The sequence below is a fragment of the Oncorhynchus mykiss genome, chromosome 9 (assembly GCF_057628025.1).
Source record: "Oncorhynchus mykiss isolate SJ-2025 chromosome 9, ASM5762802v1, whole genome shotgun sequence".
Classification (NCBI taxonomy): domain Eukaryota; kingdom Metazoa; phylum Chordata; class Actinopteri; order Salmoniformes; family Salmonidae; genus Oncorhynchus; species Oncorhynchus mykiss.
In genome coordinates, this window is record NC_143030.1 from 68968327 (window position 1) to 68996169 (window position 27843).

Sequence of the window (27843 nt, forward strand, 5' to 3'; positions counted from 1 at the left end):
TAAAAATAAACCTTGACATTTTATTCATCTTCACATTGTAAGGTGAAACACATTGCCCATCTTTGCAGTACAAGGCAGTACAGATGACAAGGCACCATGTATTTTGTCATGTAGTTATAATGCCGTCACAAAATAACATTCTATGGTAAAAAAATCAAAAAAACACTACAAGGTCTTTACAGTAGAACTGAAGATAAAAATGGAATGGGTAAAACATTATGAATTCATCAACCTGTGAATGCCTGTTGCAGGATAAATCAATGTTGAAGTTTACATAACTGGCCATACACGGATTTATCATTTTACTTTATGGGTTGGTTATGAAGGCTTCTTCTAACCCATTCTTCTAACCCATTGCTTTGTACTACATATGATGATTAAATTATATCTTTACATTAACATATCTAGTATATAAATCCCAAAAATGGATGTAGTAACTACAGATTGCCCCATTTAAGTCTATCAAAAGTGTGCCAGTTCGAGCATGTGTCCATTAGGACTATGGATGTCTTTTTTTATCAGCATGAATTAGATTAATAAAAGCCCCACTTTTATTCCATAGGCTGAGATCAGCACTATGCAGCTGTTGCAAGAGCGCATTTTTCACTGGCGATCCACTGGTTTCAAAAACAATGATTGATAGGCAGCTTAAACTTGTTGAATTCAACCACTATTGTGTTCAAATATACATCAAATTTGTGAACAGCCATCCAACAACAACCACAATCCGTAAGGCGCAAATAGCTAAATGAGAGAGCAGCAGTGTGATTCCCATCAATGCGCTATGTAGATATCAATAGTAAATTATATCCGTATCGCCATAGACTACACCACTGCTGTCATCCTTACCTCCAAGCGTTTATTCAAATGTAATACTTTATGGATACCGACAGCAGTTGCACCATTGGAAGACATAGCTTGGACTGTAGCCTACAAAAGCCCATTCCTGCTCTTTTCCTGCGATCCATCAAACACGTTTGGTGTGTCATCGTAGTGGACTCTGATTTGTGGTCAGACTTGCTCAGGTGGAACAAATTTAAATGTGCGCCTTTTTTCAATGATGATGTGAATGTCATTGAGAAAACAGAGAAGTGTCAAATAGTTTTTTCGCAATCATCCTGTTTTAAGTAATCATCTAGTTTTTCCAAAAGTATCTCATCTGATTGCAATATTTTTGCTTGTAACGTAACGGGTTACAGTTTTTTGTAATCCCTTACATGTAATCCGTTACTCCCCAACCCTGGTGTTAAATTAACTGAGCCGTTTTAATTCAAACATTTAAGCGTTTTACTACACAACTAGCGAATTCCAGTGCATATAGACAGGGATATCTTAAACCTGGATTTCAATGCAACACAACTGTCGTACAGCAAGTACACGATAACTTTAAAAAGCTAAATATGTCCTTTCATAACCAATTGACTGCCTATCATACCTGTATATCTCCATCTCTCACATAATTACATTATTTAAAAACATGATAATATCATAGTATTCTTTTTTCTGGGTACAAATTGTAAGTGACTATATCAGTCAACAAGACTTGTATTGCCATTGACAACAATCTTTAAAATACTGTGTAACAACAACATCATGATCTGCCTCATCACAGATATGAGGCCTGCTTGTAACATTTATACAATTGAAATGTGATTAAGAAAACCTATCTAACATGTATACAGTTATATTTTATTTACCAATTCATAATTTGAACTCTGTGTATAAAGACATAGATAACCCGTACAGCTACAGTACCAGTCAAAAGTTTGGACACATCTACTCATTCAAGGGTTTTTCTTTAATTTGACAATTTTCTACATTGTAGGACAATAGTGAAGACATCAAAACTATTAAATAATACATGTGGAATCATGTAGTAACCAAAAAAGTGTTAAACAAATTAAAATATATTTTATATTTGAGATTCTTCAAAGTAGCCATCCTTTTCCTTGATGACAGCTTTGCACACTCTTGGCATTCTCTCAACAAGCTTCATGAGGTAGTCACCTGGAATACATTTCAATTAACAGGTGTGCCTTGTTAAAAGTTAATTTGTAGAATTTCTTTCCTTCTTAATGCATTTGAGCCAATCAGTTGTGTTGTGACCAGGTAGGGTGGGTATACAGAAGATAGCCCTATTTGGTGAAAGACCAAGTCCATATTATGTCAAGAACAGCTCAAATAAGCAAAGAGAAACGACAATACATCACTACTTTAAAACATGAAGGTCAATCAATACAGAACATTTCAAGAACCTTGAAAGTTTCTTCAAGTGTTGTCGCAAAAACCATCAAGCACTATGATTAAACTGGCTCTCATGAGGACCGCCACAAGAAAGGAAGTCCCAGAGTTACCTCTGCTGCAGAAGATAAATTAATTAGAATAACTGCACCTCAGATTGAAGCCCAAATAAATGCTTCACAGAGTTCAAGAAACACACATCTCAACATCAGCTGTTCAGAGGAGACTGCGCGAATCAGGCCTTCATCGTCGAATTGCTGCAAAGAAACCACTACTAAAGGACAGCAGTGATACGCCATCAGATCTGTTCGGTGCTTAGTGGTACTGTCATTTGTTTTTCAACAGGACAATGACACAAAATACACCTCCAGGCTGTGTTAGGGCTATTTGACCAAGAAGGAGAGTGATGGAGTCCTGCATCCGATGACCTGGCCTCCACAATCACCCGACCTCAACCCAAATGAGATGGTATGGGATGAGTTGAACCGCAGAGTGAAGAAAAAGCAGCCAACAAGTGCTCAGCATATGTGGGAACTCCTTCAAGATGGTTGGAAAAGCATTCCAGGTGAAGCTGGTTGAGCGAATGCCAATAGTGTGCAAAGCTGTCATCAACTATTTTGGTTACTACATGATTCCATATGTGTTATGTCATAGTTTTGATGTCTTCACTAATATTCTACAAAGTAGAAAATAGTATAAATAAAGAAAAACCCTTGTATGAGTAGGTGTGTCCAAACCTTTGACTGGTGCTGTATGTCAAATAGCATACTGTATCAAATTGCCCATGAATGAGGTTGTTCTAGCCGTTTGCAATTTCAGCTTGATACTACATAAAATAATATGAGTAGGCCTACCATAGGTACTGTACCTCAGCTGGGGATTAGTTTACTAATGTATCCCAACTGTACAGTACACTCCCTGAGATTTTTGAAAAATATGTATTTCTCACTAATGAGAATTGTTGTTGCACCTTTATACTGAGCATGTTTACAGAGAAACATATGCTAGTAAAGATGGTAAAATTGTAAATGCTTTGTTGGATGGGTTTGTGGGGTCCAGTTCTGTGTTAGATTGCTTCTTGCTTGGTGATGGTGAGCTGAGGGATGGAGATAGGATGCTTGGGCACAGTGGCTATAACCCCTTGAGCCATTTTATAGTGTTCTGGACTGGAGACTGTGGGAGGAGAGGGGATTGGGGTTCCAGGAGTGGCTGCAACAAACCAGAACTGATCAATTAGTGGAGGAATTAACAAAAGTCGGGTTAACAAACAAATCAACATATTTACCTTGTGGCATGAACAAATATTCATATATTCAGACAAGGAATAAGTACATTTGTAAAATTTTCTGAGGGCATTAAAAATGTTAATAAAAAATAACAGACATTTTCTTTGACAAAGCAAGCCTGATTAGTCTCTCTGAATAACTTCTTAGTGGATTATTCTGCCAAGCTTGTGTGTGCTTCCAACTACCTGACTCTGTTACACATGGCAGTGGATTGATGCCACTGAGCTCACTGTTGGTTGAGAATCTCAAGCATTTTTTGTCTAGTTTTGGGGTCAGTGTCCGGGACACAGCTTTCAGTGCTTTTTAATCCAGAACTAGGCTTAATCTGTCTCTGGGGAACCAACACTTGGAGTTGGACATTTGGGGTCTGGCATGTAGTTATTGATACTCACAGATTTGGCCATTGTGGATGGAAGTAGCCATGTTGCTTGAAACGATGGCATTGTTGCTGAGGTGTTCCTGAACCAGATGTGGATGCAGAGAGTGAGGTGTGTGAGGTGCCTCAGTAGCAGAACCTGAGAAAAACAACACAACATACACCAACCCACCAAACAGTTAATTTCCTCCTTCACTGTCCTTCGGTAATAGAGTATGATATCCAACTAGCATTCTATCATATTGAAGAGTGTAAACTTCTCTAACCAATAGAACTCACGGAAAGTTGTTTTTATTAAATCATTTTGGCATTAGATTGAGACCTTTTACTTTATTTGTAACAATATCAAGATGTCTAACCTCCTAAGAGCATCTCTTGGAGCAGGTTGTCAATCTTGGCCATGCCAAAGAGTTTGACAAACTGTATCTGTTCAATCATCTGCCAGGTGATGCTCTGTAGTGTGGGCAGCAGCAGGAGCAGCTCTCCGAAGCGTCCCCGGGAGTCATACTGCCGGTCGTTGATGTAGTCCTCTAGGCTGACCTGAACCTGGTACCGCATCCGCTTGATCTTACCTGGGTCACTCAGACCTTTGGCATCTGGAGCAGGAGAGAGTAGGCATTTGGTTAACAGCTTGGTCCCTCGCTGCCTGGACACGTTGCTCATGTAACAGGCATTCTTAGTCACTAGTTTAGTTGCTCACTGGTTACATCGTTTTTTGTTTTGCAACATAAATGTTACTGCCCTAGAATGCTTCATATGATGTCTCACTGTTTGAATCAGATGATAGGCTGTTCATTTTAAAAGGGAAGTTGTGTTCCATGTAATACCTGGATCGAAGAAAACAATGGCTTTCAAACAAGCGTATTCATTGTCGTCTATCTGGAGTTCCTGGAAGGACAGCACTAGCTCGTCCAGAATCCTCACTGCTACCCGGCACACTTCCATCTCCGGGCAGTTCCGGGGAATAATGTGGTCATTTCCTATAAGGAACAGAAACCAATAAATGCCATGTATACCGATTCACTCTGTGATTTTTTGATGATTTTGCCCCCCTCCCAAACAAATATCATATTGCTAGCATAACTCTTATATAACTAGTCTATTATATTACATGGTGTAATTATAATAATAATATTACTTTGGTGTGTGCTTATATTTTTACAAGTGTGCATCAGTTACCATATGCATGCGTTAATTGGAAATGTGATTTTTGCATATACCAAATCCACCTGAGACACCCTCGGAGAATGGGGTCACGGCCAGGGTCTACCATTATTAATGATGACCCTGGAGCAATTAGATGGTGTACAGTAGCTAATATCTTATCTTGACTTTACCTAGTAACAGGAGGTCCTTGTACAACATAGACCTCTTTGCAGCTCCAATCAGAAGATTCTCTCCTGCATGGGCTCGCAGCAATGCCACCTGAAATAAAGGAAAGCCTTTCATTATTAATCACTGGGACAAAACTGGTTGAATCAACATTGTTTGCATTTCATTTTAATAAATAAAAAATTGATGATGTTGATTCCAACGTCAAAAACAGGTTGGATTTGAAAAAAGTCATCAACGTGAGGGAATTTTGTCATTTTTGCATGGAAATGTTTTCTGAAATCCAATAACATGGAGAATTTTTGATTTCACATTGAATTCACATTACTTGACAACTCAACCAAATGTAAATCCAAACTAGATGTTGAACTGACTGACGTCTGTGCCCAGTGAGTAGCTTTAACCTTGAAGCTGTCTTGCAGCAAAACACAGCCTCTGAGGGCCTCCCGGGTGGCGCAGTGGTTAAGGGCGCTGTACTGCAGCGCCAGCTGTGCCACCAGAGACTCTGGGTTTGCGCCCAGGCTCTGTCGTAACCGGCTGCGACCGGGAGGTCCGTGGGGCGACGCACAATTGGCCTAGCGTCGTCCAGGTTAGGGAGGGGTTGGCTGGTAGGGATATCCTTGTCTCATTGCGCACCAGCAACTCCTGTGGCGGGCCGAGCGCAGTGCGCGCTAACCAAGGTTGCCAGGTGAACGGTGTTTCCTCCGACACATTGGTGGGCTGGCTTCCGGGTTGGATGCGAGCTGTGTTAAGAAGCAGTGCGGCTTGTATCGGAGGACGCATGACTTTCAACCTTCGTCTCTCCCGAGCCCGTACGGGAGTTGTAGCGATGAGACAAGATAGTAGCTACTAAACAATTGGATACCACGAAGAGAAAACGGGGTAAAAAAAAAAACTTTAAAAAACACCACCTCTGAACTTCTCTATGAAACAATATTTTTTATTAAAAATTGTTTTAACCTTTATTTAATTAGGCAAGTCAGTTAAGAACAAATTCTTATTTACGATGATGGCCAACGCCGGCCCAATCTGGACGACGCTGGGACAATTATGCGCCACCCTACGGGACTCCCAATCACGGCTGGTTGTTGTACAGCCTTGATTCAAACCAGGGTGTCTGTAGTGACACCTCAAGCACTGAGATGCAGTGCCTTAGACCGCTGCGCCACTCGGGAATCCCAATTTGATAAGACATGGGAAATATTACATCACTTCTGCCAATCATACCTAACCATTAAACAAGTAACCTTTCATACCACCCTTAAGGTCACTGAAGAGCTAACCAGAGATTCTCACAGAGAGAGAGAGTCAAGTAAATGTGTGAAGATACACCTGATGGATCCCTCACTAATTCAACATCAGCAAATCAGTTACCAAAGCCCTGGTTGTCACGGTGTTAATGATTCTGGAATAGTTCTGATCAGAGATACAACTATCAAACTAGCTCATCATATTCTAACTGGATTCTGAGGTCTTAAAAAACAGCACTCCATACTCCAAATGCTGATTGAAGAGCTTTATATTCCCTGGACACATAGCTTCAAGTTGTTATTTTTAAGAATCCCAACAATGTCATTATCAGACCGGTTTCTGGCCTTATATTGCATGCTTTTTAGTCCAGGACAAAACAGCCCCTAAAATGCAGTACCCCTGAATGAGAGTAGTATGGTTTAGTCTAACCTAGTCTGTCACTGTTAAATCTAATGCAACCTTACCTGGTCATCCAGGGGCAGGTCACAGAAGGCAGGGATGTACTTGGCCCATTCCACCAACACCAGCAGCTGCTGTTTCATAGATTCACACACATCTGTGATGGTCGCTACCTTTTTTGTCCTGATGTCACCATTCAGTATAGGTCCAGGTGAGGATATCTACACATACAGAATTAAAAATGAATGAGTCTCCTATGTATTCATAGCCAAATTATAAACATAATTTATTTAACCAAAATAAATTAAAATCCATTCTATTCAGTACAACTGGGGCAAATAAAAATGAGTTTTAAATGCTTACAGGATTTCAATCGAAAAAGCCATATCCATGGGCCTTACCTGTCTTGAGAGTACATCTGCCTGGATAAGTGCATTGATAGATGGTAAACTGCTGTCTTCATAACTAGATCTCCTAGTGCTGATTCTGTCTCTCTCGTTTTGTACAGCTGAGAAACAATAGAAACATAAACCGCGGCTATCAGAATAGAATAAATACTCTATTGTTCACTAGAAATGGTTTAGTCAAAGCGTTCCCCATTTTCTCAGACACACTCTAACTCACTTCACAAACCTACAAAGTCATTCAACTCAAACATTCCATTCCATGTGCAGTAAAAAAAACACATGTAATAAACGGTGCATAGATTATCTGACATTTATAGTTCCTAGTGGGTTATTAGCATTGACTCAGAACAGCATTGGGAGAAAACATTCTCCCAGGGCTGATGTGTTTATTAGTATGTGTGGCTATAACTCCCTCACAGAAGTTTTCGCTCAGCATAAGCTGGTCATAGAATTCAGTGAATCATGGAGTGAACATTAACAAAGTGCTGCTCTCGTGGCTCTTGCAACATACCCTACTCTGAGCCATGAGCAGTCCCAATGGCTCTGCTCCTCTCTACAATTCTACGATAGGGACGGGCTGATACAAATGGAACGTTCTAGTTCTTGGATAAACCTTACCAGAGATGATTAAATCATAACTGCTAGCGTCATCACATTGTGTAGAGACTGAGTATAATACGTAATAACACAATATGGCTACATAGGCCACTCTCAATGTTGTCATTCTTCAATTCTAATTACCATTTGAATGAAGTTGAATGAATTGTATACCTTCTTTTTTCATGCCAGCTCGAAAGCATTTCTTCAATCGACAGTATCTGCATTGATTCCTCTTGTCTTTGTCCACAATGCACTGTCTGCTGAACCTGGGAATTGAGTTTGAAGAGGGCTTGATTATTAAGGGCTTATTGAGTAGATTGCAGTTAGAAGACTCTTGTTGAATATGCCAGTGCTATTGCAACCTACTGTAGAAGGTGGAAGTCTATTGGTTTCTCTCAAGGCCTAACTACATCAGTTTGATATTGCAACTGTCAATGAACACCCCATCTATGTACAGGTGCTGTATCCCAATCGCAAAACTTGTCAAATGTAATAGTATTTTATTGTAAATGCCCAAGGATATGATGGTCACTGTCTTTGCTCTTGTGTGTAATATTGGCCTAAACCTCACCTGCATGAATACATGTGGTTTTTGCGAACGCTCCGACGGAAGAAGCCTTTGCAGCCGTCACAGCTGGAGGCCCCGTAGTGTTTGCCCGTGGCCCTGTCCCCACAGATGGCACACAGGGTGCCCGCTCCGAGGTGGTTGGCGGCATTCATGTTGGCACTCTCAGCCGGCGAGGAGTCTGAAGCAACAATGGATAAAGACATATTTTATACAGTATATTTTAGATGTGCGTATCACCCTATGCTTAAGAGTATGGAGTGAGAGATAGAGAGAGATATTCCTTATCAAGTCAGGGGCTCTTTGGGCCATCAATGTTGGACATGAGATAGAGGATATGTGCAGTTATGTGATCCAAAATCAAAACTAAAAGATATTTTTGAGGGCTATATAAAGTAATTAAATAATGAACTGCTATGTTGGTGGAAGATAACCTGAGCGAGTGTAGGGATGGATGTTATGGAATAACTTGTGGTCAACAGTTTGAGAGAACTAGAGGAAAGGTCATTCATTTAAATCATTTGTTACTTTAACCAGAATGTTTTTCTACAAAATGTGAAAAATGTCATCTTTTTTTTAAAACTCTTAGCTCTCTCAGTCCTCATTTATTGACTAATATAATCAATATATTGACTGAATATAACTTAGGTCATTCACTATTGTCCCTCTAACTAACTAACCAACATACTTTCAAAGAAAACAGATATTTTGATTCATTTCAGGTGAGAGCGACATTAATTGGTTAACTGCATCAGGTGATTACATTAAAGTCAGTGGCATTGCTGGTTACTCTTATACTGCTTATACGTCACATTAAGTTACTCTTATTAATACCTGTGCAGTAAAGCTGTAATTAAACTAGTAACATCTAAAGTAGAAATAAACGACACACTGTATTGTATGCTGTTTAAGTATCATAAAACAATTGAATTTTGTGAGGATTAAACAGTACAATAATTAAGGCATATCAAAGATGATATTGGCCATGCAATGTAAGTGTCTTTCAAGGGTCATTGCTTTTTCATCCTGCAAGGAAGTTTCATTTTAGAATCAGGTTCACAGCCAAATGTCATGGGAGAGTAGAAAGGACAATTTCTCACTTTCAAAAAGCATATATCATGCTGTCACACAACTCTGTGAAATGTTTTTCTCATTTTATGGACCTCAAAATGCCGAACATAGATGTAGGTAACAAGAGAGAGATGTCCATGTCTCTTAAATCACTATCGCATAGTATGAATATCTATTCGTTGTAATTCTATCTTAAGTGAAATATGACCACTATACCATAACAATCTACATGTTACAACAGGAGAAGGTAATTCTCTACCAAATGGTTGTTTCACCACCAAATTATCCAGATGCATTGTGTGTATTGTGCAAAACCCCTGAATGTTTTACAACTGCAAGAAGAGGGGATAATATTATCAGGAAAGAAGCACATTCTCATCCATTAGCATCCAATACAAGATGGACAACTGAGAGCTGCTCTTGATAACAGCAACTAAAACCCTCCGTCCACGACCTGTCCAAAAGTTTAACGTATGGGTGGTCCTGGGAATCAAACCCACTATCCTGGTGTTGAACGCCATCCTCTACCAACTGAGCTACAGAAGACCAGTTTAATAGCTAAAAGTCTCAAAGTTCAACCAGGTAATGTGTAACTCTGACTCACCTGAGCCCATGGAGAGCACTTGCATGTTTTCAAACTCCAGGGTGGTATAGGCTGGGTCCAGGGCATCGCTATAGTCTGCCATATCCATGTCTACTAGTTCTTTGGACAAACAAATTCCCTCTCAGCTACCTGACAGTGGGGAAAAAGATTTGTCCAAGAGGCTAAGTGCCCCCCCTGCACCCCTCCTCCCCCTTCTCCCATATTTGGCCAAGCTCCTCCTCATAAAAGTAGATAGAGATACCTCTGAGTATGCGATGGGGACAGTCTCTCCTCCAGAGCTCCGGAGGAGGAGGCCATGAGGAGCCTGGTTGTGACTGACAGGAGGAGCCTCCTCCCAGTTAGGCTGCTAACCAGAGGAGGGCTGGGGTAAATGTCAAGTTGATATTTAACTATACTCCTCTATTGGTGTATCACAGTTGTTTTTCTCTCAAAGATAACATAACTTGGAACTCTCAATCTTTTCCCTTCTCTCTCTCTCTCTCTCTCTCTCTCCTTCCTTCTTTCTCTTTCCACCGTGCTGTCAGTAATAGATCAACGATTATACTATGAGAGACATAAAATGTTGAATCTCAGCCAAATCATTGTGCTTTACTTGCTTGACATCACCTCTTGTTGTTTCCTGCCAGTTTAAACCAGTTGTCCATCAGATAACTGAATGTCTTTGACCAAACAATTGTAGGCCTTTCAAAGAATGCCAAGACACTCTTAGCCCATGCCTTCAGCACCAAAAAAAGCATCTTATCATATGGATTCTTATTGCAATCTGAAATCACACCGATTATTTTAGCCTTTTAGCTAAATGTCTTAATCAAATGTATACTCAACGTGAAGAGAGGTGCAGCTCAACAGGAAGTAATGCATTATGAGGGGGCCTGCCAACAGTCTGGATTTAGATCTACAGTACCAGTCGGAAGTTTGGACACACCTACTCATTCAAGGGTTTTTCTTTAAAACTATAAAATAACACATATGGAATCATATAGTAACCAAAAAAGTATATAAATATATTTTATATTTGAGATTTTTCAAAGTAGCCACCATTTGCCTTGATGACAGCTTTAAACACTGTTGGCATTCTCTCAACCAGCTTCATGAGGTAGTCACCTGGAATGCATTTCAATGAACATGGAATTTATTTTCTTCTTAATGCGCTTGAGCCAATCAGTTGTGCTGTGACAAGGTAGGGGTGGTATGCAGAAGTCCATATTATGGCAAGAACAGCTCAAATAAGCAAGGGGAAACAACAGTCCATCATTACTTTAAGACATGAAGGTCAGTCAATACAGAAAATTTAAAGAACTTTGAAAGTTTCTTCAAGTGCAGTCGCAAAAATCATCAAGCGCTTTGATGAAACTGTCTCTCATGAGGACCGCCACAGGAAAGGAAGACCCAGAGTTACCTCTGGTGCAGAGGACAAGTATATATTTTTAATTTATTTTTCTATTTAACCTTTACTTAACCAGGTAGGCTAGTTGAGAACAAGTTCTCATTTACAACTGCGACCCGGTCAAGATAAAGCATAGCAGTGTGAACAGACAACAACACAGGGTTACATATGGAGTAAACAATAAACAAGTCGACAACACAGTAGAAAAAAATAAAAATAAAAGTCTATATACATTGTGTGCAAAAGGCATGAGGAGGTAGGCGAATAATTACAATTTAGCAGATTAACACTGGAGTGATAAATGATCAGATGGTCATGTGCAGGTAGAGATACTGGTGTGCAAAAGAGCAGAACAGTACATAAAAACAGTATGGGGATGAGGTAGGTAAATTGGGTGGGCTATTTACCGATGGACTATGTACAGCTGCAGCAATCGGTTAGCTGCTCAGATAGCAGATGTTTAAAGTTGGTGAGGGAGATAAAAGTCTCCAACTTCAACGATTTTTGCAATTCGTTCCAGTCACAGGCAGCAGAGAACTGGAAGGAAAGGCGGCCAAATGAGGTGTTGGCTTTAGGGATGATCAGTGAGATACACCTGCTGGAGCGCGTGCTACGGGTGGGTGTTGCCATCGTGACCAGTGAACTGAGATAAGGCGGAGCTTTACCTAGCATGGACTTGTAGATGACCTGGAGCCATATTAGAGTTACAAGCCTCAGAAATTGCAGCCCAAATAAATGCTTCACAGAGTTCAAGTAACAGACACATCTCAACATCAACTGTTCAGAAGAGACTGCGTGAATCCGGCCTTCATGGTCAAATTGCTGCAAAGAAACCCCTACTAAAGGACACCAATAAGAAGAAGAGACTTGCTTGGGCCAAGAAACACGAGTAATGGGCATTAATCGGTGGAAATCGGTCCAAGTTTGAGATTTTTGGTTCCAAAAGCAGTGTCTTTGTGAGACGCAGAGTAGGTGAACGGGTGATCTCTGCATGTGTGGTTCCCACCGTGAAGCTTGGATGGTGGTGTGATGGTGTGGGGGTGCTTTGCTGGTGACACTGTCAGTAATTTATTTAGAATTCTAGGCGCACTTAACCAGCATGGCTACCACAGCATTCTGCAGTGATACGCCATCAGATCTGGTTTGCTCTTAGTTGGACTGTCATTTGTTTTTCAACAGGACAATGACCCAACATACCTCCAGGCTGTGTAAGAGCTATTTGACCAAGAAGGAGAGTGATGGAGTGCTGCATCAGATGACCTGGCCTCCACAATCATCCAACCTCAACCCAATTGAGACGGTTTGGAATGAGTTGGACCGCAGAGTGAAGGAAAAGCAGCCTACAAGTGCTCAGCATATGTGGGAACTCCTTCAAGACTGTTGGAAAAGCATTCCAGGTGAAGCTGGTTGAGAGTCAAAGGCAAAGGGTGGCCTTTGCCTTGTTTAACAATTGTTTGGTTACTACATGGATCCATATGTGTTATTTCATAGTTTTGATATTATTCTACAATGTTAAAAATTTTAAAAAATAAAGACAAACCCTAGTTGTGTCTAAAATTTGACTGGTACTGTACTTCCAAATGTAATATGTCTCTGGTAAATCTCAGTTAATTATTTCGGAATAAACAAGGGAAATAACTATTGCTGAAAATAACTTGTTGCCTTTATGCAAAGGAGTTCACTGTTTCACAAAATGCTGTACACACGTTACATACCAAAGCAGTGTGACCCAACTCTTCAGAAACTTGCTCCTTAGCGTCAAATTCAAGGCTTTTAGAGCACTTTTTGGTCACTAATGTCATTGGTTTGTGATGGTAGGAGCCTATGTTTGTAGGACTGCGTTGGGATACGTTCAAGTAACGTATTAGAAAGCTTCCAGCAGGATTAACAATGTAAAGTGGCTTAACAAGAATTTGAGAACAGAATGCGCTGTCAGAGAAGTATTATAATACTCTAAAGTTTACTATTATATGTTCATAAAATGACATTAAACATTGAATACAGTTGAGTATTAACTCGAATACAGTAAACATTTGTTTCCCCCGGTCTGTAAAGCAACTGATTTTAGAAGAATAAATGTTGCAGAATACGCAAATAAGGTGAAATTGCTTGAGTAAATGTGCCATGGTAAACAGTAGTGTTGTAATTGAAGAAGGGAACGTGCCAGTACACTACAAGCCACAGGTCAATGATCTAGGGTTCACCGAGACCTCAAAGCAGTTAAACGCAGGCTGGTGAACTCGAGAACCACCCACCCAAAGCATATAGATTCATAAAATAAAATCTCTTCTTCCGAGTTTACCATCGTAACATTCCTGTGGTTAAGTCGGTCACTGTGATCCGCCTGAGAGTGTAGAAAAGAGCAAATATTGACTAAAATTGATCCAAATCATATCAGAAGCCAATATGGGAGACACCATCTTGATTAATGTTTGGAAGAATTACATTGTCCAGGATAACCAGTTAGATGGATGAAAACAAGTTTAGCATAACCAATAAAACAGCACCAAAGAACCTTGTCTTCATTAAACTATAGAGAGGAATGTTTGTAACCAATAACATTTTTTATCAATGGATGACAAGAGGTGGTCAAATAGAACATGCAACTAATCTAGGGCCTCGCCAGAGCTTCTGGGTGTCCATGTTTCATAAGTCTGAACAGAGGTCATTACATTGCTTACTTCTCCACATCTTAGGTAGACATAGACTCTAGAGTAACGCCTCTCAAGTGCCCACATTTGCTCATGTTTGCTTGAGCACCAAGGCAGTAATGATCACTCTATTCCCTATATAGTGCCCTATGGGCCCTGGTCAAAAGTAGTGCACTAAGGAATATGGTGACATTTGGGACACAAACATAGACTCTGTTGGAGTGCCCTTCAAGGGCCCATATTTGCTCATTCACCACGGCAGTAATGATGGTGAAGCTAGAGGGAAATCTGTGTGACGGAATAAAGAGAACAAGTCACTTAGAACAAATCTTATCTCCTTAGCCATTAAACGTCTTTATTATCGCCAGCTCACGTCTTCATTTTCTGTGAACTCCTCCAAGGGCAATCATATACTGCTCCATAAAGTGTAATCTGCAAGGTTAAGACTTTCTTAATCACACTCAGGCAGTGACAGACTGTTCAGGTTTAGAAAGATACTGATAGCAACATTTTGGATCATCACCTTAAACTCACATAACTTGTCTACGTTTTAGTAACTGATATTGATTTTTTCACGATTTACATGTCATTTACATAATGATAACAGCATAACATGTCATAGTACTCAAAATGTAATCTTGAATTATAAAATATAATCTTAGTAACTATTTAATTTGTCATGCTTTTGCAAATATGGAGAGTCTATCATATCAGGTTGTATGTTTAAGCAATAAGACACGAAGAGGTGTGGTATATAGCCAATGTACCACGACTAAGGGCTGTTCTTATGCACAATGCAATGCGGATTGCCTGGACACAGCCCTTAGCCGTGGTATATTGGTCATATACCACAAACCCCCCAATGCCTCATTGCTGTTATAAACTGGTTACCAACATAATTAGAGCAGTAAAAATAAATGTTTTGTTTTATACGGTCTGATATACCACGGCTGTCAGCCGATCAGTATTCAGGGCTCAAACCACCCGATTTATAATTAACATTAGTCCCTGTTTGATAGACACACTCCCATAGCACACACATTTCCACCAGCTTCCAGAGTATCTTATCATAGAGTAACCAGAGAAGCCTCCTGATTTAACTAGTTCACTTTAGTCTGTTTTAACACTGGGCCAGACCCTAACACAGCCACCAGAAGACTAGACCATAGCAGTAACATGCAGTCCATAAAACTCCAAAAGTGAAATGTCTTCTAGACAAATAGTTTATTTCTGTGTACTCAACAAGATGATGAATATTTTTTTATGAAGGGTTAACATGACATAACATGTTCCCTCGTGCTCCCGTTTGACACAGTCAATCCTCGTCGTACACACCTGAAGCAGCCATGTTGATGTGTGTATGACGTCTTTCTGTAAGTTCTGTCCTGTCAGTATTATAATGAGTCACACAAGCTGAGACCTGATGTAACACCAGTGTAATTCTCCCCTTTGAAACTAACTTCAAACTCCAGTTTGTGAACAAAGTCCTGTCTGTCTTCTGAATAGGAATCTGAATAGTCCGACCACTGACCAAACTCCATTTGTTAACCACTGCCTATTTGTACCTTCCACTGAATGACTCTTTTTCATTCCACACGTCCGATCCCAATGGAAAGAGCTACTGAAGCTAAAAGAGAATAAGTGGAGACAACAACTGGAGGAAAACCAAGAGTCAATAATATTTGGAATATACTGTATGGGAAAATATTTATTTTTAGGAGAGCTCCAGCACAGGGCAAATGTGAGTGTTTATGATGTGTGTATTCTACACTGTTGTAGATGTTGATAGGAATGAATGAAAGAAGGATGGAGACGTTAACAATGTGCTTGTTGTAGCATACTTGAGGCCAGTGTTGAGCCTGCGCTGCTCTGTCTGTCTGTGTGTGTTAGATGTAGGAGATACCATGTGAGTAGCAGTAGTGTCATGGCAGGCAAAGACCTTGTCAACAGATGATAACTATCTACAAATCACACAGCTTGTGCAACTCCAAGCCCCTTTGGCTGACCAGTGGTAATATGTGTCTGTGCCGTTCGAAATTGTTGACTTAATATATTAATGTTGACATTTGTTGAAATTATTCTTATTAGCTGTTTTTGTTGTTGCTTTGGTTTTGGTAACGCAATTGAAACATTATGTTTACTAGTGAAGGTAATTATGTTGATCCCCCTGTTTTAGCTAGCACTGACCGACACCTCTAGTAGATTGTTTGGTAAAACAGCAGGCAGTAAAAAAATAAGCTGAGGTGAAATCAATGCTTTGACTAACAACCGTTTTGTGCAAATGTTTGGAACAACATTGAATCTTAAACTTGCAGTAGTAGTAGACTCTCAAGCCTTGTTCAGACTGTAGGCCCTAATGCTTTGTTTTTCAAATCCGTTTTGGAATACTGACTGTCCAAACAGCAAGTTACAAGTGAACAAATCAGATTTGTGTGTGTTCAGACATTTGCTGATGGCTACGCTAGTTGTCATAGTAATGATGTGTGTGTGTGTGTGGTGGTGTTGGCTGATTGGTGATGCTCCTGCTTCATCTCACTCAGAAGATGTTGTGCAGAAAGCTAAGGTGGCAATAATGCCTGCCATGGAAGTTTCCTAGTTGCTTAGAATGTTTGAAATCATAGTGTAAGAACACTTTTATAGCCTCAAAGTGGAAGTTCGTCAACATTCAAAACGAGTCATTTTTGGCTAGTCACAGCAGTCAACTAGTTAGCTAGCTAGCTGTTTAGTTTTCTAGCACATTCACTCATTTGTTTGTAAACAATTAACTTAATTATTTAGCTACCACACTTTGTTGTCAAATTTTTTATTTTACCTTTATTTAACTAGGCAAGTCAGTTAAGAACAAATTCTTATTTTCAATGACGGCCTAGTGCCTGTTCAGGGGCAGAATGACAGATTTGAACCTTGTTAGCTCGGGGGTTTGAACTTGCAACCTTCCGGTTACTAGTCCAACGCTCTAACCACTAGGCCCTACCCTGCCGCCCCAAATTGTCAACAGAGTAACTAACAATCGACAAGATATGCCTAACAAAAGTCTAAAAACACTTGAGGTCAAATAAATCCAATTTGACCGTTCAGACACAAGTCACATGGCCAGGAATCAGATTTGTATCTGATTTTAAACCACCTAGGAAGGTGGTTTGAAATTTTCTATGAAATATCCGATTCCATGTGCTTTTTGGCTGCAGGAAAAATATCAGATTCTAATTGAGCAATAATGCGTGCGGGGGTGTGGTATATGGCCAATATACCACGACTAAGGTCTGTTCTTGTGCACGACTTAACGAGGAGGGCCTAGATACAGTCCTTAGCCGTGGTATATTGGCCATATACCACAAACCCCTGAGGTGCCATATTGCTATTATAATACTGGTTACAAACATAATAAGAACAGTAAAAATAAATGTTTTGTCATAACCGTGGTATAGGGTATCATTCACCAGAGCTTTCAACCAATCAGCATTCAGGGCTCGAACCCTCCAGTTTATAATCGGATTTCAGTCACTTCAAACTGCCAGTGTGAACAAGGCCTACACAGTAGGAACATGTTACTTACACTTTGTTCAGAGGGCCTACATTAGGCAGCTTTTAGTCTGCCATCTCAGGACGAAACAGAAAACAACAGAGAGTTATGATTGCGGCACCAATAGTACATTTCAGAGCTCACTATAATTCTGTCTTGAGCGTTATCCCTTTATTTTAGAATGGCCTTCCACTTAGAACGAGCCACAAAAGGACATGACACTGCAGGAGCTCATCTTCTTGAATGAGTTCAAAGCTAGGCTCAAATCTATGGTGGACAGTTTAGTGGGGTCTGTCAATGTTTTGACCCCTAGATGCAACACACCTCCCCAGATATTTATTGCCTGTTCAATGTGTAAATGGTTTGTTTTTAAACTGTAGTGCTTAGTGTTTTATGGTGTAATTATATCTGAATCGCTGTGTGATGCTATTTTGGCAAGGTCTCTTTTGAAAAATAGGTCTCTCTCAATGGTACTAACTTGGTGAAATAAATAAAATCTTTGATTCAAGTACAGAGGAGGAAACCAAAAGCAAAAGACTGCTGTGTACTACTGTCCATGGGATTGACCTTTCAATTACTCTCAATTTCTCAGCAAATTAAAGTTTAGGGTGCCATACAAAAACATGCAGTTTTACCAGTTTTAACTATTCACAAATCCAGGACTCAACTCCTCCTTGTGGATTTACAGAAGGAAAAAGCAAAAATGCATACATCTTCATATGAAAAACATCTCGGATTGTTAAAATAGTTCTCTGAAACAACTGAAATATTCTCATAGTCCTGACCCATGGCTGTTTGGTCCAAGGGCAATGATAAACTTCTAGGGCCTAAATTTGCTCCAAACCCCAAAATAACCCCAAAATTATTGGGCAAAAAAGAAGATAAAGATATTTTAATAGTTGTCGTTAAAAAAGTTGTGAGGGAATATGCTACACTTTGTATGTAGATAACTTTCAACAGTCAAGGATTTGACATTTAAAACTTAGACTACCATCTACATGCAAAACTTGCTAAACTAAAACTTAAACTACCATTGGGATATTTTCTTACACATCCACCCCTAGTTGTTTTTTCCACCATGCAGGAGGAAAACTCAAGTAGCCCCATGTCTGTACACTAAATAAGTCAACAATTGCATCAATAAACATTTAACCCAATGCTCCTCGTAAATCAATCACAGTGTCTTGATAAAGTCCTTTAATCATTAACTGCTGTTTTAGCTGAGAATTCATTTTGCCTGCTAGCACAAATCCTATCTCTCAGCAGACCGCATGGCCGGTTATCACTCTCTCTGCTGCTATAGGCTCTCCCATGATCAACCAATCAATATCAAGAAGGAATCACAAGACACTATAAGCCAAGGAATTCAACCTCATCCTAAATCATCACATTAAAATAAAATGTAATACCTAAGTAGCAGTAGAAGCTGGACGGCAACGACATTGGTGCCTCTTTCATTAACTCTGCTATTTGCCTTCTGCAGATGTAGGATCTGAATTTCATCACCCTGTTGCAGGAGAACTTTCCTGCAATGCAGGACATTTAAAACTTGTAGTGTATTTGAGGTTTAAAAAAGCTTCTGAAAATAGTAATTTCCACTTAAAAATTTCAGACTTGATTTTCCCTTATGAAAAATGGACCAACTCTTACAAAAATGTCCATCAATTATAATCCACCTAATAATTAAACTGTTCTGTTTCTGCAGGATTATTTTCCTAATGTGTTAAACTGGCTCAAATTAAGATCCTACACGTGTATATAACCTTCTTAGAGGACAGTTTCAACATTTTAAAAAAACTCAGTGGCCCCATAATGAGGGTTCATCACCCTTCTACAGTCTACTGACTGAGCTTGATGACTGGCAACCTCTCTGCTACAGTCATCACTCTGTTTGAACAGTTCAACCCAATGGAGAGTTGAAAGAGGATGTTCAGATAGTGATCTAAGTATTAAGCATTAAGATGAATGAGGAGGTAGATTTCACAGGCTGACCTGTATAAAGGGGATTGGAATCACTTGGTAGCAGCACCACCTTGTGGAGGCAGTATCCTATGGTTTTTGTTTGTAATAGAGTTTCTCAAAAAGACTGGTCTGTGACAAAGTAAACTCTTAGAGCAAATTCATCAATCTGCAGTTTTCCCAATTTTGTATGAATACACTCAAGATAAAATATAAATTGATACACATTAACGTTAATACATGGTTTCATTTGGCCTTTTACATTACCAATATGGCCTTCATATAAAAAATACTATATTATACTATGGTTTAAATACTGTAGCATTACTATATTTATACACTATAGTATTTACTGTAGTGTTTTTGCAGACTTTACTGTAATATTTACTATAGTGTTTTTGTGGAGGCTTTCTCCTTGAGGAAACCTACTGGGAAAATACTAAAAGAGCAAATTGTCCATAACCTGCCGATAGGTAGGTATGTAGGACTGGGGTCTGAATGGCTAATTCAGAGATTCTGCTCTTTTCTATAACCTGTACACAATATACTTATGGGTGGCACAAATTGGGATATGGGGCAGGGAATGGGCAGGGTATATGCAAATAAAATACTGCAGTATTAACTATAGTTTAAAAAAAGTTTAGTGCTTCTGTAGACTTTACACTAGTATTTACTACATAGATTTTTCTCTCTCCCAATAATACTGTAGTATTTACTATAGTATTCTACAGTATACTACAACATTCTATAGTAAGTAATACACATGATCGATGGATACTACAGTGTGTAGTATAGTATTCTACAGTTAACTACATAATTCTATAGTAAGTACTGTAGTACTCTATTGTAAACTGTAGTATTTTTTTCATGTGGGCTACCACATCAATATGTATCTATAATAGTGTGTCTATTTTCAGACACAGCTAAATGTATCATATTTTTAAGTCAGAAAGCATTAATTTAACTAACGAACAACATAAAGCTTTGTTCTGTGAGCAGTCCGTCTGCAGCTTTACAGTCCCATCCCACTGTGCACTAACGTCAGTTCAACGTCTAGTTTTGATTTACATTTGGCTGAGTTGTCAACTAATGTGAATTCAACATGAAATCAACAAAAAATGTCACCATGTCACCATTTACGTTAAAAGTTAGAAGATGAAATGCCTTTATGCTCATTACTTTTTGCAAATCAGTTTTCCACATTGATTGGGGGGGGGGGGAATGTTGATTCCACCAGTTTTTGCCCAGTGGGATGGTTTAAAAAGTAAACAGACAACAGAGTAGCTTGTTGTGTGGTGGAATAATCTACTGCATGAAATCCCTCTCTCTTTCCACCAGCTATGTAAAAGTATGTGTAACAGGGTAGTAGTCAAAATCTATTGTACGGTTGTATTCTGATAGTTATAGTACTACAGTTATAGTACAACAGTCATAGAATTACAGAATACTTCCCCGTGACATGTGTTTCTGACTGACTGTACATATGTAAGATCTTAATTTTACCATCCTCTTGCAAGATAACTTTACTGCAATGCAGGAATGTTTTTAATTGTAATGTATTCAAAGTTTAAAAATAATTCTGAAGTTAGTAATTTCCACTTTCAGTCTTCCAATTTTAGACTTGGTTTTCCCTTATGAAAAATCTATCAACCCCTACAAAAATGTCTATTAATCCACATAATAATTCACATTTCCTGTTGCTGCAGGATTATTTTCCTGCTGTAGCAAACTGGCTTAAATGAAAATCCTACATCTGTACCTGGAGTGGTGAGGTGACCATGCAGTGTTCCATGTTCTCCTCCATACATCCTCCTGACTGTGGATAGGTGACCCCTGACAGTGACCAGGCCCAGGGACCAGACTGTATGCCCATCAGCCTCTCTCTCCCCTCTCACCGGGAGCACGCTGCAGTACTCACCCAGGCCCGGCCTGAGCAGAGTGAGGGTGAAGGAGTGTGTGTCTGAGGGAGGGAGAACAAGGGGGGCTGTAGCAGGTGGGGATGTAGGGCCATAAGCCATTCACCAAGGCCTGAGGTAAAATGTGTGTGTGTATGTGTGTGTGTGCGAGCCAGAGGCTGCAGCCACGTGACCATGAAGTGGCAGCAAGGATAATCCTATAATGCCTGTCACAATGAGATTTGATTGGAGTCCTGAACACTGGGCTTCATAGTGTCAAGTGTACCGAGTGTGTAATACCCCCATCCACGCACACTGCTAATGGGGATCTCTGCTGGGTTTAATACTAAAACACATCTAGACCGTGTTAACTCATTATTGCAGTTGAGTCCAGCTCTTCATTGAAAAAGAAATGCCAAACTCAATATGACTTTTATAGTTAAAAAATATGAGGAGAAAAAGTTTCAGCATGTAGCCTATCCAAGCATAGAGAGCAGTTATAGCCAACGAATGAATAGCCAAAGAATGACAAATGAGATGGTTTAGAGATTATGAATGGAGAGATACAGGATGTGTCTGTCTGTGCTCTAAAGCATAAGTCTACTGCACCAGATCAGAAAACTTTCTCCACCTTAGTAAGGTATTTATCATGTTATTTGAAAAGGCAAATGCTTTCCAATGCCCTTTATGCCAACACTGTCACTATATATGAGTCATATACGGCATCTCCTAAATTCACACTTAATCTTCATCTCAAATGGTATATCACTCCTGTCCAATCCCAGTCCAGGAAAATTTTATGAGTTAATGCCAAAGGTCAGACGTCAAACGCTTCTGAATGCCCACACTGTTCCCTATATAGTGCACTAACTCTGGTCAAGTAGTGCTCTATATACTGCAGGCAATAGAGTGCCATTTCAGACGCAGCCCAGTCCACCAGGGACCAGAACTGCAGGTAATGTCCACCAGGGACCAGAACTGCAGGTAATGTCCACCAGGGACCAGAACTGCAGGTAATGTCCACCAGGGACCAGAACTGCAGGTAATGTCCACCAGGGACCAGAACTGCAGGTAATGTCCACCAGGGACCAGAACTGCAGGTAATGTCCACCAGGGACAAGAACTCATAACTACTGTATACCATTTCAGACGCAGCCCAGGTCATGTCCACCAGGGACAAGAACTCATAACTGCAGGTCATGCCTGTGAAACATTAACGTCAGTATTTGTAAGTCTCCTGATGCATGAGAGACATTGTGTAAGCACTATTATGAATTAGAAGAGACCTTATCAACAGTGATTTGCAGCATTCTTGCCAGAAATAAGCCAGAAATAAGTTTAAACAGGGTAGTTGCCAAGGAAATGTATTTGCAACATACAGTACATTTCCTGGTTTGTGAAGCTCTTTTAAGCACTCAGAGGTAACACATTCCTTGAGAAAAATGCAGGTATTGTACTTAGTGTTATTTATTTATATGTTTTTTATTTATCCCTTTTTTTCCCCAATTTCGTGGTATCCAATTGGTAGTTACATTCTTGTCTCATCGCTGCAACTCCCGTACGGACTCGGGAGAGGCGAAGGTCGAGAGCCGTGCACTGCGCCACAGGAGTCACTAGTGCGCGATGGGACAAGGACATCCCTGCCGGCCAAACCCTCCCCTAACCCGAATGAAGCTGGGCCAATTGTGCGCCACCCGATGCAGTGCCTTAGACCACTGTGCCACTCGGGAGGCAGTTATACACTTCTTACGACTAGTCGGCTCTCGACAGTATGAGCCAACACAAAGTAAAGCAACAGCTGGTGTGTTCCACCATATAGAGCACCACAGTGGAGGTGTCATAATACCCATAAAACCTAGCGGTCTAACAGGGAAATGGTTCCAATAGTTGTTCCACCATCCATTTTTCCCATATAAGATTATAGAAACACTTCAAATAAGTGCTGTGTTTGGTGTAGTCTTACACTGGCATGGCGTTTTGATAACCATGTAAATCTCTCTCGTACAAGGTGGCTTTTATCAATATATCCGGCTCTATTTACTCTCAGATTCGAAAATGCTAATTAGCATCAAAGTACAGTGCCTTGCGAAAGTATTCGGCCCCCTTGAACTTTGCGACCTTTTGTCACATTTCAGGCTTCAAACATAAAGATACAAAACTGTATTTTTTTGTGAAGAATCAACAACAAGTGGGACACAATCATGAAGTGGAACGACATTTATTGGATATTTCAAACTTTTTTAACAAATCAAAAACTGAAAAATTGGGCGTGCAAAATTATTCAGCCCCCTTAAGTTAATACTTTGTAGCGCCACCGTTTGCTGCGATTACAGCTGTAAGTCGCTTGGGGTATGTCTCTATCAGTTTTGCACATCGAGAGACTGACATTTTTTCCCATTCCTCCTTGCAAAACAGCTCGAGCTCAGTGAGGTTGGATGGAGAGCATTTGTGAACAGCAGTTTTCAGTTCTTTCCACAGATTCTCGATTGGATTCAGGTCTGGACTTTGACTTGGCCATTCTAACACCTGAATATGTTTATTTTTGAACCATTCCATTGTAGATTTTGCTTTATGTTTTGGATCATTGTCTTGTTGGAAGACAAATCTCCGTCCCAGTCTCAGGTCTTTTGCAGACTCCATCAGGTTTTCTTCCAGAATGGTCCTGTATTTGGCTCCATCCATCTTCCCATCAATTTTAACCATCTTCCCTGTCCCTGCTGAAGAAAAGCAGGCCCAAACCATGATGCTGCCACCACCATGTTTGACAGTGGGGATGGTGTGTTCAGGGTGATGAGCTGTGTTGCTTTTACGCCAAACATAACGTCTTGCATTGTTGCCAAAAAGTTCCATTTTGGTTTCATCTGACCAGAGCACCTTCTTCCACATGTTTGGTGTGTCTCCCAGGTGGCTTGTGGCAAACTTTAAACAACACTTTTTATGGATATCTTTAAGAAATGGCTTTCTTCTTGCCACTCTTCCATAAAGGCCAGATTTGTGCAATATACGACTGATTGTTGTCCTATGGACAGAGTCTCCCACCTCAGCTGTAGATCTCTGCAGTTCATCCAGAGTGATCATGGGCCTCTTGGCTGCATCTCTGATCAGTCTTCTCCTTGTATGAGCTGAAAGTTTAGAGGGACGGCCAGGTCTTGGTAGATTTGCAGTGGTCTGATACTCCTTCCATTTCAATATTATCGCTTGCACAGTGCTCCTTGGGATGTTTAAAGCTTGGGAAATCTTTTTGTATCCAAATCCGGCTTTAAACTTCTTCACAACAGTATCTCGGACCTGCCTGGTGTGTTCCTTGTTCTTCATGATGCTCTCTGCACTTTTAACGGACCTCTGAGACTATCACAGTGCAGGTGCATTTATACGGAGACTTGATTACACACAGGTGGATTGTATTTATCATCATTAGTCATTTAGGTCAACATTGGATCATTCAGAGATCCTCACTGAACTTCTGAATAGAGTTTGCTGCACTGAAAGTAAAGGGGCTGAATAATTTTGCACGCCCAATTTTTCAGTTTTTGATTTGTTAAAAAAGTTTGAAATATCCAATAAATGTCGTTTCACTTCATGATTGTGTCCCACTTGTTGTTGATTCTTCACAAAAAAATACAGTTTTATATCTTTATGTTTGAAGCCTGAAATGTGGCAAAAGGTCGCAAAGTTCAAGGGGGCCGAATACTTTCGCAAGGCACTGTAGATATCATGCAAAACTACAAATCCCTACAAGCTCTAGCTGACACCTTTCCTGACAGGCACTGTGTCCATTTAAAACTTGCACAAGACAGTTCACAGAATTGTCAATTTAAATAAATGTAGCCAATTTATTCATTACCATATTTAGCTAGCATTAGATAGTTCATTCAGAGATTCGCACCTTTGCTTTGATTCGGCAGTCTCGTCCAGATCATCATGGCATTTGTAGGTCTTTATGATAAAAGTCACCTTGCCCTAAAGAGATATACATGGTCATCAAAACGTCACGCCAGGGTACGTCTACAAGAATCACAGCCCTTATTTGAAGTGTTTCTAAAATCTCCTATGGGAAAAATGAATGGTGGAAAAACCATTTCCCTGCTTGACCGCTAGGTTTTATTCACTGAAACCTGAGAAAGTGCTTTGAACATTTGACTGTATTATAAAGGAAAGATGGTACAGTACAATAAAACCAGGAAGGGGCAACTAATATCGTCAGTTTGGTTGGTCAAAGGTGTTTTGCATCTCCTTGACTTATATGTAAATTATACCATGTGTGATCAATGACATAATGACAATAAATCCCCAAGCCATTCATGCATAGGCCACAGTACACTTCTGAAAAGGCATGTTCTGACACTTTGCAGTGTAACTGAGTCACACTCAGTTTGCAGATGCTGTCAGGTGTTTTCCTAGTTTTTCCCAGGTGGTTCCCATGTGTTTTTCAGGTGAAAGTCCAGTGTTGTCCTCTGACAGAGTCTGAGGCTGCCCTCCACACCTTTCCACTATCCTGGCTACAATTCCACCCAGATTCACTCTGACAAAGTGTTTTACAGTGCTTGACACTCTAACAGGACTCCTCCTGAAATGTGTTGTCATGATTACATTCAGCCCACTGCCTATAGCGGCCCTTCATTCATCATGTTATGCTACACTCCGAAGCTTTCACATGGCAGGCTGACATCAGTCTCATCAGTCAGTCTCAGCTTATTATGGGGCCCTTTTTAACAACCTTCATATCGTCGCCACACCTCCTAGATTGCAGTCGTGTCAAAAAAATGGCGATGATATTTTCTACATTGAATGGACCTGCCATAAGAGAAACCCTCTGCAGTGTGTATTGCATGCTACAGTTTAAACAAAGTCAACAGTCGGTGTGAGCTCCACCATAATGCACCGAAACCGTGAGATGATAAAAGACAGAAACTGTGTACTCACCACCAGCGAATGGAAACTCCATGCTTGTACTGACTTGTGAGTTTACATTAACCATCTCTCTCCCTGTTTCTTTCTTATGTGTTTTCTTTTTCTTCTGTATTCCCAAAGTTCTAGGGTTTAAAATATGGAAGTTAGCCACTGGCTGCGTTATAATGAGGAAGGTGGTGTTGGTGCAAGGTAAGGCCCCAGCATTAGGTAGGTACTTCTAGCTGTTATCTTATTGATTTTTCTAATCTGAGAAAAATGTGGGTGGAGATGTTAAACAGTAACCAGGCTCATAAAGAGACCACGTATATACGGCAGGAAGCTATCGCTATAGCAACAAGATGGTAGAAACAAAAAGCCTGTCTGTAGGCAAGTTTATTTTATTAATGTGCATTGAGTAAAGGAAGGAAGGAAGAACAGGAGTAAATGAAGTAACAAAGAACTCCCCTGCAAGAGGGAAGGTGGAAAAAAAGGGACATGAAAGAGAGAGAGGACTTGAGAGGGTGTCACCTCCCCACCTCAGGATGGTGAGTGTGAATTAAGTTTCTAATGTTTTGGTTGAGAAGTCCTCCTATTCTCTCCAGGTTACGCAATGAATGAACCGAAAAACACTGCACAAATACAATAACATACAAATATCCCTGCGAATAGCAGTAAGTTGATAACATGGTACAGGTCAAGTTCTCACACACTGATATTGTTACAAAATAGTTAATTCGTTTACCTTGTGGGAACTTTCACTTTTGGTTGCATGTATGGGTCAGTTGCTGTCCTGAAATGGAATTTCCCATGTTGGCCATTTCCCACAGAATCAGATATCCTCTGAAAATGTTGAAATGTTTGTTGATTGAGTAGGAGTCGTATAATTTCACTCTTCAAATATATTTTACAAGCATGAGCATGTAAAGAGGGGTGTATGCAGTACATATTAAGACTTTATGGTAGAATATTGGGTTATCGGTGTGAACCATTTTGGACATGGAATAAAACATACAAATCATATTTTCATCCCAGTCTCTCATTGTTAATGGACATAAACCAATTGAATCTCATAATTATGACCATAAAAGCCTCATTAGAGTCCAGTTTAATTGTGGAGATAGACTCTCTGCAGATGAATATGGAGAATAAATTAGGTGAAAACCAGTAGAGTGGATTCCCTAGCCCCCCTTACCCTCCCCTAGCCTCACCTTTTCTAGCCTCCCCTAGCCTCTCCTAGTCTCCCCTAGCCCCCTTAGCCTCACCTAGCCTCACCTTTTCTAGCCTCCCCTAGCCTCTTCTTGTCTCCCCTAGCCCCCTTATCCTCTCCTAGCCTCACCTTTTCTAGCCTCCCCTAGCCTCTCCTAGCCTCCCCTAGCCCCCTTAGCCTCCCCTTAGCCTCCCCTAGC

The 27843-nt window shown here is 40.2% G+C and overlaps 1 protein-coding gene and 1 non-coding gene across 5 annotated transcripts; both read right to left on the reverse strand.

Annotated features, from left to right (window-relative positions):
- Positions 1–27423, reverse strand: LOC110532634 (hepatocyte nuclear factor 4-alpha). 4 transcript variants are annotated; one of them, XM_090185181.1, is made up of 10 exons: positions 26471–27423; positions 8464–8638; positions 8064–8158; positions 7287–7393; positions 6951–7106; positions 5241–5328; positions 4731–4883; positions 4263–4499; positions 3920–4042; positions 1–3450 (listed from the first exon to the last, which is right to left on the reverse strand). In XM_090185181.1, exons 1-10 carry the CDS (start codon positions 26523–26525, stop codon positions 3308–3310), a joined length of 1332 nt encoding a protein of 443 aa, XP_090041307.1. In that variant the 5' UTR covers positions 26526–27423; the 3' UTR covers positions 1–3307. The 4 variants fall into 4 exon arrangements, with proteins under 4 accessions (XP_090041307.1, XP_090041306.1, XP_021472382.3 ...); XM_090185180.1 differs by having other exon boundaries at positions 8034–8158; XM_021616707.3 differs by lacking the exon at positions 26471–27423 and adding an exon at positions 10133–10561.
- On the reverse strand, positions 20055–20109 carry LOC149981312 (U7 small nuclear RNA). Its single transcript, XR_016483566.1, has one exon. It is a non-coding gene; the product is annotated as a U7 small nuclear RNA (small nuclear RNA).
- Positions 27424–27843: the final 420 nt, after the last annotated feature.

What these genes read in the sequence shown, in the direction of transcription:
- LOC110532634 (XM_021616705.3), bottom strand. Translation starts at nt 10,220, where the DNA reads ATGGATATGGCAGACTATAGCGATGCCCTGGACCCAGCCTATACCACC. An exon ending in CATTCAACTTCATTCAAATG is followed by an intron (nt 7,394 to 8,033) that starts GTAATTAGAATT and finishes ATTGTTTCTCAG; the next exon opens with CTGTACAAAACGAGAGAGAC. An exon ending in CCAAGAGATGCTCTTAGGAG is followed by an intron (nt 4,043 to 4,262) that starts GTTAGACATCTT and finishes TGTTTTTCTCAG; the next exon opens with GTTCTGCTACTGAGGCACCT.